This window comes from Juglans microcarpa x Juglans regia, chromosome 1S (assembly GCF_004785595.1).
Source record: "Juglans microcarpa x Juglans regia isolate MS1-56 chromosome 1S, Jm3101_v1.0, whole genome shotgun sequence".
NCBI classification, from domain to species: Eukaryota; Viridiplantae; Streptophyta; class Magnoliopsida; order Fagales; family Juglandaceae; genus Juglans; species Juglans microcarpa x Juglans regia.
In genome coordinates, this window is record NC_054595.1 from 27,362,642 (window position 1) to 27,377,522 (window position 14,881).

The 14,881-nt window shown below is 35.0% G+C and overlaps 2 protein-coding genes and 1 non-coding gene across 3 annotated transcripts; 1 reads left to right on the forward strand and 2 right to left on the reverse strand.

Moving 5' to 3' along the window:
* Nucleotides 1-230: 230 nt before the first annotated feature.
* On the reverse strand, nucleotides 231-2,828 carry LOC121245290 (cytochrome P450 704C1). The gene is made up of 5 exons (XM_041143517.1): nucleotides 2,259-2,828; nucleotides 1,827-2,111; nucleotides 1,314-1,652; nucleotides 677-877; nucleotides 231-577 (listed from the first exon to the last, which is right to left on the reverse strand). Exons 1-5 carry the CDS (start codon nucleotides 2,778-2,780, stop codon nucleotides 392-394), a joined length of 1,533 nt encoding a protein of 510 aa, XP_040999451.1. The 5' UTR covers nucleotides 2,781-2,828; the 3' UTR covers nucleotides 231-391.
* A 916-nt stretch (nucleotides 2,829-3,744) lies between these two features.
* TRNAD-GUC lies at nucleotides 3,745-3,816 on the reverse strand. Its single transcript has one exon. It is a non-coding gene; the product is annotated as a tRNA-Asp (tRNA).
* Nucleotides 3,817-6,334: 2,518 nt separating this feature from the next.
* Nucleotides 6,335-13,505, forward strand: LOC121247030 (spastin). The gene is made up of 15 exons (XM_041145363.1): nucleotides 6,335-6,353; nucleotides 6,418-6,515; nucleotides 6,609-6,918; nucleotides 7,714-7,805; nucleotides 7,921-7,940; nucleotides 8,111-8,351; nucleotides 8,450-8,545; nucleotides 8,639-8,754; nucleotides 8,883-8,963; nucleotides 9,547-9,670; nucleotides 9,921-9,970; nucleotides 10,812-10,902; nucleotides 12,316-12,351; nucleotides 12,626-12,723; nucleotides 13,144-13,505. The coding sequence occupies exons 3-15, from the start codon at nucleotides 6,611-6,613 to the stop codon at nucleotides 13,258-13,260; spliced, it is 1,470 nt and encodes a 489-aa protein (XP_041001297.1). The 5' UTR covers nucleotides 6,335-6,353; nucleotides 6,418-6,515; nucleotides 6,609-6,610; the 3' UTR covers nucleotides 13,261-13,505.
* The last annotated feature ends 1,376 nt before the right edge of the window (nucleotides 13,506-14,881 follow it).

The following is a 14,881-nucleotide window of genomic DNA, read 5'->3' on the forward strand; positions in this document are numbered from 1 at the left end:
TAGGAGTCAATAATCCCTACCGTCCACTCCAACTCGTTATCTTCTTGTTGAAAGCTGTTAATAACTTAATGGAGACTTGATTTGCTGACAATAATAATGCATTGTACTGTAAATTCTAATATTTTTCATAATCTTTTCACTCTTTTTCACAAATTAATAAAGCCAATAAATAAACACAGATAAAATAGAATAATTCCAACATCTTAGTTCTCCCATATTATTGTAAGAAATAACTATATTTTAAAGTCTCTACACTACCTACCATCTACGTGATATAATTTGATTTGAAAGATAAATTTTAAAATTTAAATCTTATAAATCAAATTATATTACGTAAAATTCAATTATTGTTACGCAGCTAAAGATAAGGGAGTACATAAACAAGAGTTCACTATTCTGTCCTAGAAATTGCACAAACAGGGAGGCCTCCATCAATGTGAAGTGTGAACATCGTCCTGTAGGTAACATTTTTGGTAGCATCAGCTAGTTTGAATCGGAAGAAGCGGAGAAGAGCAATAGAAACTATTTTCATCTGCCTGTAAGCAAAGTCCTTCCCTAGACACATTCGAGGACCGGCCTACACATCAAAAGCATGGGTGAAAAAGCATTAGAGATTGTTGTTGGATAGACAGACATGTTCATCATCTGCAATAACTTATATAAAGATGATACATACATGAAATGCTATGAATTTGAACGGTGATTCGGGTTGAAAGATCCCATTTTCGAGCCATCTTTCAGGTCGGAACTCCTCTGCATCTTCTCCCCAAATATAAGGCATCCTGCCCATTGCATAGGCCATGTAATATACCCCATCCCCTTTTCTTAGTCTATATCCATCAGGAAGTGTGTCATCCATTTTTGTACACCTTCCATCCTTCAAATACACCAAAGAGACCTCGTTACCAACTATACAAAGGTATAACATTCATATCTACTTTAAAGCCTAAATGGAGGAGAAATAGACACATGAAGTAGACCGTACAACATATATTAAGATTTAAAACTGTCTGAGAAATTCACTCAGACAATTATAAAATATTGTGGGTCCTACTTCATTTATCTATATTTCTCTTACTTCAAGTCTAATATTTGGATAAGAATTATAAGGGATTCAAGTCATATAATGACTGACATGAAGTGCAATGTTCAAGCTGATTAGCAGGTGAGGGGAAGAAAACAAGGAAAGGCAAAGGAAATTTGTATAGAAACCTGTAACCAAACTGTATATTAATTAAACAAGTAGTAGCAGGTAGTAAAATTGGTGCCTAACACTAAAAATGAATAAAGTTTTAACTTTTCGGGTTAATTACCACTGGAACTGCAGGGTATAACCTCAAGGTCTCTGTCAATGCGGCATGAAGATAATGCATATGATCCAGTGTTGTATCAGTTATATTCGCCGCGAACTCATCCACATTAGCTCCTTCGCCATGGCTACCAGTGACATCTCTCACTTCTTGTGCAATTTTTTCTTGGATTAGAGGGTTCTTGCAAAGCATAAAGATGAACCATGAGAGAGTATTTGCACTCGTATCTTTGCCGGCTATCATGAAATTCAGAATTATGTCACTTAGATATTGATCATTCATTATCTCTGGTTGCCTTGTGCTCTCCACCAAGAACCTTGAAAGCATGTCCTCCTTTTCATCCTGGAAATCAGCAAACAAGTTTTCAAGATTAAACTAAAATCAACATTCCCTGATTACCAAAAGCACATGATCTTGTTGTACCAAATTGGAAGGTTAATTTCAAACTAATACTTCTCACAGGAACAAATATTTCCAGAAATTGAAAAATGGAAGTGTTGAAACTTTGAAACTCACGCAATCTCGTTGCACTGCCAGCAGTCTCCTCTTGGTCCTAATCACTTCGTGCACAAAATCGTTGATAATTTTGATGTTCTTCTTAAGGACCGCCTCGCACCCAACGTTAAGAAACCTCTTCAACTTCCAGAATGGATCGACATAGCGCCAATAGACCAAAGCATTTGAATCATCAAAAGCCTTCATGAATGCAATTCCCTCCTTGCTCGACCCCTCCAAGCAATTTAGTTCTACCCCAAACCCTACTTTGAATATGGAATCCAAAGTGCATCTCATTAGTATGTCCTACATACAAATTAAAAAGAAACCATATTAGAACAACATGAATTAATCATAGGACTTCGTGTCACATGCGTTTCAGTCGAAAGGCTATTTTCGACATCCTTTGTTCATCCTCCTGCAGTAATATTGCATGCTTTTCAAGTCACTAACCTGCATATCAAAGGAAAGGCCAGCATCCGATAACTTAGAAACAGCTCTGACCAACTTAGAAGCATTTCTTTTGAACACAGAACAGCTAAAATCTCTAAGCACTCTCGTGGAGAACTCAAAGCTCGCAAGCTTCCTCTGCTGCCGCCACTTCTCCCCGTCCACAATGAATATCCCCTGGCCAAAGAGATCAGTGCTAATATCCTGATTATGCTCGCCTTTCGAGTACTTGTCGAAGTTGGTTTTTAGTATATGCTCGATATTTCGTATGTCCGTCGTGTATATCTCGCTTTGTCCAGGAGTGAGGAGCCGGAAGGTCCGCTGTTTTTTGGCAGATTCTGTTTGGTGGTCGTAGAGTTTGTTGAAGTATAAGAGCTGATGGAAGATAGTACCATGCACGGGAGGGTAGTTCTGGTTCGTGACGGATTTTCCGGTGAAGGTTCTGATCAGGAGAACGGATAAGGTTAGGATGACAAAGAGTAGCGAAAAGGCTATGAAAGTCAAGACAGCGGAAAGGATGTCCATCTTTGGTTTTGTGGCTCAGGGGACGTTTGTAGCTATTCACATATATACACAATATGAATCTCTGACACATATATATAGATAAGGAAGTCTCTTTCTAATACTTAAAGGGTAAGCAATTACATGTAGGATTCATTTTGTAAGCAAAGGACTTGATTGGTTAAACTTGTTAATCATCGTTAATTCAATGGCTATAAACCAATCACGGTCATCTGTTATATGTCAGCAGGCAAGGCTAAGGAAAGGAACGAGTCCTTGAGTTCTTCATGAGGATTGAGAAAGTCATGATCAAACCCATTAATTGTTTTATACAGCATTGTCCAATGTATTATTATCATTATAAATATAAATTGTTGCTATCAACTCACCGTAGTGACAAGAGGAAAATGCTCTTATTCATAAATGTGTACAAACAACACTTCACAGAAATATATGTATGCGATAGAGACAACATGATGACTATGTGGTTGGATTAGAATTTTTAAATATAATGACAAAAATGACAAATCACATGTTGGTTTATGGTATAGAAAATGATAAATAGAACTTTTCGATGGGATTAACGTTCACCCATCAGACATCATTTATACCGATATTCAATTCGACCACAACCTAATGTGTTGTATCATAAAGAACTGGAAAATTTCGGGTAACTAACGGCATATCTTTGACGTGCACTAAGAACAAACACTCTCTGCAGAAGTTAAAAACATTGTGCATTCCCGATCTCTCCTCGGTAAGTTTCTCAACTGCACTAAAAGTTTGCCAGGAGGCCGTGTTTGGGTAGAAGGATAATTTGGAGGAATGAAATAGAAATAAAATTGCGCCAATTCCCAATCCAAGTGTTTCCTCTGTCTTCAGGAACACATCCAGTCCATAATCATCAAGGTCTATAAATTTGGAAGGAATAACTTGGTGTCTAGAGACTCTAGACATTTGTTCGAGCAGGCTGTGTGCAAAAATAGAACGCCGTTGCCGGGGATCGAACCCGGGTCACCCGCGTGACAGGCGGGAATACTTACCACTATACTACAACGACTTTGTGTCAAATCTTTTCGACATAAATTATAAAACCAAAAAATTAAAACTAGTCGAACCCATAAAAACCCATTCCGGTCAACATATACGTGGAAATTGCGAGTTCCTGAGTCACCTTCGTAAAGTCTTACAACTTCTGGAGCGTATAAGTTTCATACGAGTTTTAGAAAAAAAGTAAAATCATCCCACTTTTTTCACAGGGTTTGCACAAATTTTTCTAAACTCTTGTCCCTTTTTTTTTTCAACACTGTTTTGCTGATTGTTAATGCCTCGTTTGTTAATAAACAATTTAAATATTAAAATAAAATAATATTAAAAAAATATATTTTTTAATAATATTTTATTTTATTTTTAATTATTTTAATTTATCTCATTTCATCGTAAAAATAAAGCCTAATACTAAGGAGTCTGATTTGGGCTCCTGTTTTTTTTGTCTGATTGAGCATTTTATTTTAATTTTTAGTTTTTTTTTACTTAATAATTACAAAAATATTATTTAATATTATTATGAATTTTCTTATTTTTTTAATAATATTTAAAAGTGTTAAAAAAATAAAGTGAAAGTTTTTTTTTTCCTCACATTATTTTTTTAACACTTTTCAATATTTTTAAAAAAATAAAAAATTCACAATAATATTAAATAATATTTTTTTATCACTAAATAAAAAAAACTAAAAAAAATTGCCCAATCGGGCAAAAAAAAAAAAAAAAAAAAAGAGTCTAAATCAGATTCTCTAGCATTTTTCAAAAATAAACTAGATACGTTGAAAGGTGAGAAAAAGGTCACGAAGACTGATTGGGTTCTCGCAACTCTCGAGGTGATCCGAATAAAATGGGTGAAAGCCCCAGCCAATTGTTGCATCTTGAAGACTAATTTGTTATTCTCTTTAAAGTTGGGCCCAGATTAGATAGAATAGAATATCCAAATACCCAATCATAAATAAATGAATAAATCTTCACACTCTACATTTTACATTTTTTTAAAGTTTTATTATTTTTTTTATTTTATCAAATATTTATTATATAAATAATCAATAAAAAATTTGAAATAATTTAAAAAAATAAACTCAAAAAATATTTAAAAAAAATATTAAAAATTTAAAAATTTTAAATTTTAAAAAAATATAGAATATAGAATGTAGTAGAAGTTGTGCAGTCAAAGTCTAAAAAAATATCTACAACTTAAGAACCCAACTGGAGGAGTCAAATCAAATTAATGAATCCTACAACACGGAAGGTGGACTTAAAGGATCGATAATGGTAGAATGATGATACGGCATGGAAGGTGGACAGCCATCATTTTTTTATTTTATAATTTCTTTTTTATTTTTGGTGGATTTGACCCATGTAAAAGGCAAGACTTACAAGTTCTGATTGAAGTTAAAAGAATGCTTTGGCTATCGAGATTGAGGGCTAGTTTAAGTAGTTAAATATTTTTATAATATTTTATTTTTATTAATTTTTATTATTATTTACTATTATTTAATATTTTATTATTATTTTTTTATTATTATTTACAGAATATTTAAGATCATTTCATTACTTAAATGCAATCTGAATCTCGAGAGTTATATCGATTTTTCTTTTCTTTTCTATTTAAATATTTTTAAATGATATTGTGATTTTTTTTAAATATTTAAAGGCGTAAAAAAATGTATGGAAAAAAAAAAAGTCATTTGACATTCTTGGGAGAATTTATCGGCTTGTGGGTGTAGAACAACTCAAAGTTAAATTACATTTGAAAAAAAAATGTGATCTATTATTAAAAAATTAGTTTATTTCCTGTGAGTATCGTATTTATTCATTTTTTTTTTAAATGATTGCATGACTCATATATTATACGACTGTAAATATCATTTTTCTTTTTTAATTTATATTTTCAAGTTAGTGTATATAACATATATAATAAAGTGTTTACTTAATATAATTTGATTGAAAAGATGAAATTTAAAATCTGAATCTTATAAATACAAATTGAATATTTTTATTTTTAAGTGATATGTGATGGTGTGCTCACCAATTTAAAAAGAAAATCACATTCGACAGTATTGAGGCGGATTGTGTTCCGAGTGCGGCTCCGCACACCTCACATGAAATTTTTTTTATTTTTTTAAACTCAGCACATGGTGTACTATAGGCTGATGTGCATATTTTCTCTCGCGTTCCACGTTTCAATGCACGGATTGTTAAGCTAAATGGGTCGATTTCACAACTTCATCGCCGCTAGAACTAGTTGAGTCGGCCACAAAGCTCGTCTTAATAACTGAATTTGCGTGCAGTCTTTTTTTCTTTTTTAAGAGGATTTGCTAAAGCAGTTCGTAACAAGAGAGATTTGCTAGATAATTTAACACACCAAACTGCAAACCAACATTCATATAATTTTGTTTTAAAAAAAAAAAAAACATTCATATAATTTTTTTATTATAAAAATAATTAAAAAAATACCTTACATTTAATATTGGTAAGGTATGAACGAGCGAGCGCGTTACATGAGTGCGTAGCAAATCCCCCTAGAGAAACACTTTCCCTAAAAGAAATTCATTTTCAAAAAATTGCTTTGGGCAGCACGAATTTGATCGCAGTTACGAAGAGTACGTAACGACTTTCCTTCAAATTGTGTTGTTCAATTCGTGTTTCCAAAGCCGCTTTAACCATTCCGTTCGATGATTTTCCCAGAAAATTGCCACACATGAAAGAATGGTGAGAAATCTCTCTCTCTCTCTCTCTCTCTCTCTCTCTCTCTCTCTCTCTCGCTTTTTCTTTCTGATCCCGTCAATTTTCCTTTGTTCTCAGACATGAGTATCCTCAAGGGACTTATCGACTCTCTTGGCTCAATCTTTAGCTCAACCTATGGTTCTGAACCAAACTCCGGCCCTCCCAATTCTTCTTCCACCATGGATGGTGTAGCTGGATCGTCGGTTTCGAACGAGCGCGTAGCATACAAGCTCAAAGGATACTTCGACTTGGCAAAGGAAGAGATCTCCAAGGCCGTTAGGGCCGAAGAGTGGGGCTTAGTCGACGACGCCATTATTCACTACAAGAACGCCCAGCGGATCCTCGTCGAAGCTAGTTCGACTAGTGCGCCTTCTTATATTAGCTCGAGGTGGGAGAAAAATGCTATTAATTAATGGTCTGCTTCTTTGTTGGTAGTCTTCTAGCGGATGAAGTGGTGGGTGATATTTCGTATTGGTTTGTGAAAGGTGGACCAGCAACTGTTGCTGGTCCTTTGGTTTAGATTCTGTGGATACCGAGAAAATTGAATAATGAAAACAAATTGGAATACTGGTTTGATATGTACCTTATGCTTCTGTGTTTAAGGATAACGAAAGATCCACTCGATAGGGTTATTTTAGTTATAAACTTAACTAATTGGTTTTCCCCATGTATACTCGACGACTGATCAGGTAAATGCTATCTGGATGGGAGTTCTCTGAGCTTCGCTTCTGCTTAGCTGACTATAGGAACAAATGATAAGGGCACTCATATATTGTTTGCAATTTGAGTCTAAGGTGGCAGAACTTATTAGATATTTTGAGGTGGTATTTATGATCTTCTGGCCCCCTTTTTTCCATTGTAGGTCTTGCTGCTGCATATTCTGGAAACTATTTGTTGATAATTAAATGTAGATTGTAGGAAGGTAGAAACTAGAGGTTATCAACAGGTTAGCTGTCGAATGATGCAAAGACCGGGTCTTACATGCAATACAAGCAGTAAAGACAGCATCCGTCTGTTGTGGGGGGGGGGGGGGGGGGGGGGGGGGGGGGGGGGGGGGGGGGGGGATTGGCTTGGGGAGCCAAGTAGATGGAAGTATGCTTATGGAACGTATGGAAAATCATGCTTCATCATAAGCCAACACGTTATTTTTTACATTAACAATTTAAATCTGTCTTTGTGACAGTGAACAAGAGAAGGTGAAATCCTATCGTCAAAAAATATCAAAATGGCAGGGTCAGGTTTCGGAAAGGTTAAAAGCTTTGAGTAGGCGTGCAGGTTCATATCTCATACTGATATGACTAATTGTTGGGATAATAAAAAAACACTGATATGGATTTCTAGACAGTGCTTATACTTTCTTTTCCCTTTTTGTTTCCCCTTCTCATTTCAGGTGGTACATCCACAAGTAAGGTATGTATTTTTATTTCAGCTAGCCTCACTGTTTTTCCTTCTTCAAGAACCCTTTTTAGAACATTTTGAACGGAGGACTGCCGCTTTATATATATTCTGTATGTTTTTTTTCTCTATTTTTCCGATGTTGAATATCACCTATGCGCTTTTTATTTTTTATTTTCTTTCAGAGCACCTTAACTCAAGCTCAAACAGCTGCAGTTATGCCAGCAACAATAAATGCTAGAAATGATATGTTACAAAAGTCCCGTGGCTCTAGAATTGGCAAACCAGTGATGAGAAATCAGACAGATAAAGTTGTAAGCCCAAAAACTATGCAAGAATCTAACACTGGTAGTGAAGCAAAATTGGTTGAAATGATAAATACTACAATAGTGGATAGAAGTCCTTCTGTTAAATGGGAAGATGTTGGTGAGCAATTATTTTATGCTATTTCTCTCATTTTTTGTTGCTTTGCTTGCCATTTAATGCATTAATTAACAGAGTGACTCGTCTAAGTTTGTTTTCAGCTGGCCTTGAGAAGGCAAAGCAAACTTTAATGGAAATGGTTATCTTACCAACGAAAAGAAGAGACTTATTCACTGGTCTTCGGAGGCCAGCCAGAGGTATTGCTTTGGAGTACTTTTTTTCCTACAAATCGGTGATATTCCAGCACTCCAAAAATATGCTTCGTGAAACAAATTTTGATGTTGTTACAGGTTTGCTTCTTTTTGGTCCCCCGGGGAATGGGAAGACCATGCTTGCCAAAGCAGTCGCTTCAGAGTCTGAGGCAACATTTTTTAATGTATCTGCTTCTTCCTTGACATCAAAATGGGTGTGTCTCTGTCCTTGGTATCATTTTGTTTTGAAAGATTGTGCTGGTTATTATTCTTTTTTTTCTTTTTTTTTTTGTTATTTTCATTGTTGAAGAAGATCTTAGAAGTTTTATTTATACTTGAATAGGTTGGTGAAGCTGAGAAACTTGTTCGGGCTCTCTTCATGGTGGCTAAATCCAGACAGCCATCTGTAATTTTCATCGATGAAGTATGTTATTTTCTCTGTTTGCTACATTGTGAGGGTCAAATCTATTAGAAACCATACTTCTTTTTCATATAGCTAATTTGTTGTGAAGTATTCTATATCTTCCACACCCAAAGTAGATTTGTGTATTTGATTAGGGAACTGCACAAACATTGCATTTTGCTGCTGTTTCCAATCACCTTTTAAATTGTTAAATGTTGTAAAAACAATTTGAGGAACTAAGATCTGGTAATATTTGTTTGAAACTCAAGCCGACATTTGATATACCAATCTTAATAAATATATTCTTGAAATAAATGTAATTGATTGTATATTGTACATGCAACCATCACATATGTTTTTGCCCCCGCAACTCCACCATGACCACCACCAGCACTAATGGTGTTGTTGGTCCTTCAACCTTCTTCCTTGTGACTGACATTGTAATGTTTGTTCTTAGTAGGCTAAGATTTCCTATTATTCTTTATTCAACCTCATTTATTCTCTTTTTTTTTTTTCCATTTTTGTTTTCTCCCCTGTGCCCCAGTGGGTGTCTATTTGTCTAAGTTGTAATTGATTAACCTTATTTTTTTTTAATTGTTAACAGATTGATAGTATCCTGTCAGCAAGGCAGGCTAATGAGAATGATGCAAGCCGAAGGTTAAAGTCGGAGTTTCTAATACAGTTTGATGGGGTGACCTCTAATCCTAATGACGCCATAATTGTCATTGGTGAGCTCCATATCTAATGTAGCCGAGTCTTATCCTGACTACTTAGGGTCAGTTTCGTGTATCTTTTTCTACAATGATACTCTTTCTTGATCCACGTCTCTTATTCAATGGTAAACCATCATGCCCACATCGTGGACACTTCTTTTGGCGTCCCTACTTGGTTCTACTTTATGTTGGTGTAATTTGTTGGATCGCATATCTAATGTTCCATTTTCTTGCTGAAATTCTCTCTGCTTTTATGCCCATGCAGGTGCTACAAACAAGCCACAAGAACTGGATGATGCTGTTCTTAGGAGATTGGTTAGTCTATTATCGCATTAATGTCCAGAAATTCAATTTTCTGGGAACTTAAGATTGCGAGATGCTTATAGAATTTACTTTCAAGGAAAAATATCATACAAATGATGGTTAATACTTTACTGTTTTATTTTTCCATATCTATAGTGAAATATTGAAATATTCGTATGTAAAGGAAGCATTGTGATCAGATTTAGCCTTAATGTGACTCGATGTGAAATCTGTTTCATTTTTAACCACGCTTTTCTTCGTGCTACCACTTCCTAGCCCTTTGTTAACTTGGGGCCTCATTGCTATATAATTGTGGGAACAGACTTGCAAGTGAAAAAAGAGTGAAGTGAAGATATGGGTGCTGAGACTAAAAGGAAAGGAAATTTGTACCAAGTGTCTAGGTAAACTGGATGGCTGATGGAGATGCAAGGATGGCAGATGGAGAGCCTTGCATCTATCTGGCATTTTCAGATTTCACCTAGATTCACATCTCAAATGCCATTATCTTCTTTTTTTTGTTTTGCCATGTCAATTAAATGAACATAAGTTCTTCCCAAATTGTGAAACACCAGGTCTGCGCCTTTTGAAATTGCCGAGAGCCCCAGGCACCTTCGTGATGACCATACTTAGTTCCCTGCATGTTCATCAATGTTCATTATTTATGTATTAAATTTCAAAAAGATTATAATTTGAAGAAAGATATGACATGGCAAGTAGCTAGCGTGGTATATTAAAAATAAGTTGTTCTCAATTGCTTCTTGTTGAAAACTTTCACAATGTTTATAGCATTGGGAACTTAGTTAAAATTTTATTTTCAATTTTTTGACTGTGCTTAATGTGAACCCTGAACCAGGTGAAGAGAATATATGTACCTTTACCAGATGAAAATGTGAGGAGACTACTTCTTAAGAACAAACTCAAGGGCCAGGCGTTTTCCTTACCCAGTAAGAATATACTCTTGTAGTAGTATAGTATCTTAAAGCCCCAGTTTGAATTGATTGCTCCCATACTGCTGATCAATATGCTTTAAGTTATAGGGCTACTTATAGTTGCTGTGCTCTTTTTCATGGTTTTTAAATTCATTGGTATCTTTGATTATGGCCAAATATATGTAAGCTTGTTGAGCTTTAAATGCAAAAAGCATTTCATCTCATCTCATCATTACAACTTTCTCAAATTCCCACACAAAATACAATAAACAATTCAATTTTTTCAAATCTCAAACCAATAATAATATTAAAAAATAATATTCTAACAATATTTTATTCAACTTTCATCTTAACTCATCTCATCTCATCTCAACTCACTATCCAAATCTCTCTTAAATGTTTTCAATAATTATGGGTTATGCTAAACTTATAGAAAAAAGGTTGCCCAAATTGCTAAGTAAGTGTAGTAGTAGATGTTTTATGGAAGTTTGAAACGAGTCCCATAAGAAATACTATTGGCCCTATTTTGTCATTTTAGTGGTTAAATAAATCATCATTCGCTACATTCAGCCCGTCCCTTAACTCTGACACGTTGTTATCAGGTTTTATATTTAGCTAGCTAGCAGTTCTTGAATCTTGGCACACAAAGGGATTTACTTAGATGGACAAATGTTTTTTAAGATGATTAGTTATTCTAGTTCTGAGGAGATAATTTGTATGTTATGAACCTCCTTGTATATGTTATTGTAAGGAAGGAGATGAGGAAATGGGATGGCTGCTGCTGTGTAATGGAATGATGTTTGTTGTTGTAATAAGGAATGTGGAGGAGATGAATTGTTACGATTGCAGTAATGAAACAGAGGGCACACAAGCTGTTTGATAAAAAGCTCAGAAGAGCCACTGATTCATAGCTACGGGTTCTTCGAGGGACCCAACCTCCATTACAGAAATGATCAACACAAATATATTCCAGATTCAAGATGCCCTCCCACGAGGACTCCCCACTACATATACTTGAGCCAACACCTCTAATTGACCATAACCAACTAAGCCCATGTGCCACTAAACAGATTAACAACTCAAATACAATAAAAAGTAACAACTAATTTGGACGCCCATCAAGCTCGGCCCAATTTACTTGGGTTCATTACATTGTACCATATGTTCTGCTCTTCAGTTGTTGAGGTTTTGTTGAGGCTCAGTTGTTACATTTATTGACGACTTGATCCTTTTTCTTTGTTTGACCCGTCGTGATTTTGTGTCTTCCACACATTATGATCGTACTGAAACATGTTATCTCATTTAATATTGCACGAAAAGTTGCATTGGGCAAGCATCACTCTTGTGATTGTGAATTGTTGTTAGTAGCCCTTTAACTGTAACGCACTATGAATTGCATGATCATCTGTTTTTCTATGTTTTTGACAGGTGGAGATCTAGAAAGGCTTGCAAGAGAGACAGAAAGTAAGATAACTGTCCAGATCATAGCTTCTGAAGAAGTGCCTTTCGTTCTTTTAATCTTTTCCTTTGTGCATGAATTGGAAAAATGACTTTGGCATACTAATCTGGCTAAAAACTTATCCCTTTGGTGTCTCTTCAAACCTTGGCGGCTCTGTGCTTGGAATGGCTACTGGTTTGCAGCCAATGCACTTATGTCACTAAGAGATGTTGTGGAACTGAATCCAAAACAACGTTTCTAGTCCAATTAAACTTAGGAACTGCTGTTCTTGATGTACAGGATATTCTGGAAGTGATCTACAAGCCTTATGTGAAGAAGCTGCAATGATGCCAATCAGAGAGCTAGGTGCGAACATTCTAACTGTCAAGGAAAATCAGGTAATCTAACTAGAACATGATTGTAACCCTATTTCTACTCTGTTAACCAGCTCTTCTATGACTTGGATCTGTGAAAATTAATTATTGGCAAGTGTTTTGGGGAATCAGAAGGCAGTTTTCAACAGTTACCAATGCAGCTTAGAGATTTTGTCATACTTTTTATGATGCAAGTTTTTATGGATGTTGTGGTTCGTCAGAATCCCTCTTGTTCTAGCTTTCTGAGTTAGAAGCTTTGCAAAGGCGGCATTTGATAAATGAAAATGCGAAATTTTTTGGGTTCCAGAATTCTCTCTATCTTGTGTATGAAAAGATTACTTGTTGGTAAAAGATTCTTGGACCTGCATTGTAAGCAGTCCTTTAGAATACATATCTTTAGAAATCATGTCAAGCATTTTAATGTCAACAAATTTGTTTTATCAGGTAAGACCGCTGAGATATGAAGATTTTCAGAAGGCAATGACTGTCATTAGACCAAGCTTAAACAAAAGCAAGTATGAAGAGCTTGAACAATGGAACCAGGAGTATGGATCTAATTGAATTCGTATTAAGATTCTAACGATTCAAAGCAAGCTGTTTTGCAGTGAACTTCAAACAAAAAAAGAAGAAAAGAAGCAAAATTATAGTGCAACTACACTGTAAAATGTAAATGTCACTCCTCCTCGCAACCTGAACTCTACAAATATAACTCGAATCATTTGTATTCTTCTGCACATAAGTGCTATTTATTGTAATGGTGCTGTTTTCTTTTAATGGACAACACTAGAGGTGGGTGTGCAGGGTAACTACTGAAAGAGCATTAGTCGAATTGCCTGCACTAATATCTTTAATATATTCCGACGCAAGAGGACTCGAGGAACATAACATTTAAATCTAATCCTAATCTGGTCTCAATTTACATTTTCGTGTGATTAATGTCATAATTGGGAGCAAAGAGTTTTTCAAAATCTTTAAAAATATATGTTTAATATACCCACCACATTTTCCAATCTTAATTAAAGCATCTCTCAAAATTTTTCTCGATCCAAATATACTTGTAATGGATTTTTTATCACTTTCACAAATATTAAAAAAGCAATCTTTAGAAACATTCTCATAACCAAACTACAACCAACCTCATCCATATAAATTCTCCAAATCGTTAAGAGGAGGAGGGCTTCCTCTTCCCTCCTCTTTTCATTTCCCCCCTCTTTCCCTCGTATTACTATCCCTCATTCCCTCATTTTCTCCCTCTCCTTCACTCATTTCTCTTCTTTTCTGAATTTATTTTGTTTCTTTCGAGATTGAAAAGACAGATCTACAATTCTCTATAGTACCTTTGCCTTTGATGAAGCACAAGCAGCACAAGATACTTCCTAGGCCAATCGTTGGGAAGATATTGGCGGATCATCGGATCAGATCGTTCAAATCTGACTTTTATGGCTGATTTCAAAGTCTATCAGAGTAGATCTAAACTATAATTCATCATTTTCACATATATCTTTCTATTTTCATTGTTGTTTCCTTTTGTTTAGTTAAAAATAAAAAAAAAAATAAAAAAAAAAAGAAGAAGATAATCTCTTAGATGTTTTGTCCGTAGAGATTAAGTTATCTCCTCTTATGGATGGTGGGGTATGAATCTCTATTATCTCCTCTTATGGATGGTGGGGTATGAATTTCTATTTTAGGCAAAGTGTTATCTCTTAGACGGTTTTTTCTATAGAAAGCTTCATCAGTAGTTAAGACCATATCAGTCACAAAGGAATTTGTGTACTAGTGGAGCTCCAAATGTAGTAATTGATTTGTGATTTGAGAATTTTCCTGTATGTATCCGATTATGGATGTAACTTTTATCTAATAAATTAATGAAGTCAATATTCGTAAAAAAGAAAAAAGAAACATTCTCATAACCAAGTACAAACATTCCTAAATTAGTGTTGAAAAATGAATAAAATTTTTTTAGCCTTATTAGTTACCAGTGGTTTAGCGCCCCAAACCGCGACCTCACTGATATTACCTTCTTTATTAAAAGGAAAAATAAAAGAAAAAAAATTGAGAGAAGAAGAAAGTCTTCTGTCTCACAAAAGTTATTTCCATCTTCAATTTATACCGTTTTATTAAATTGATTCTTTATACATTAACATCAGTATGTGATTTGGTACGCAAACTCGATTGCAAGAAG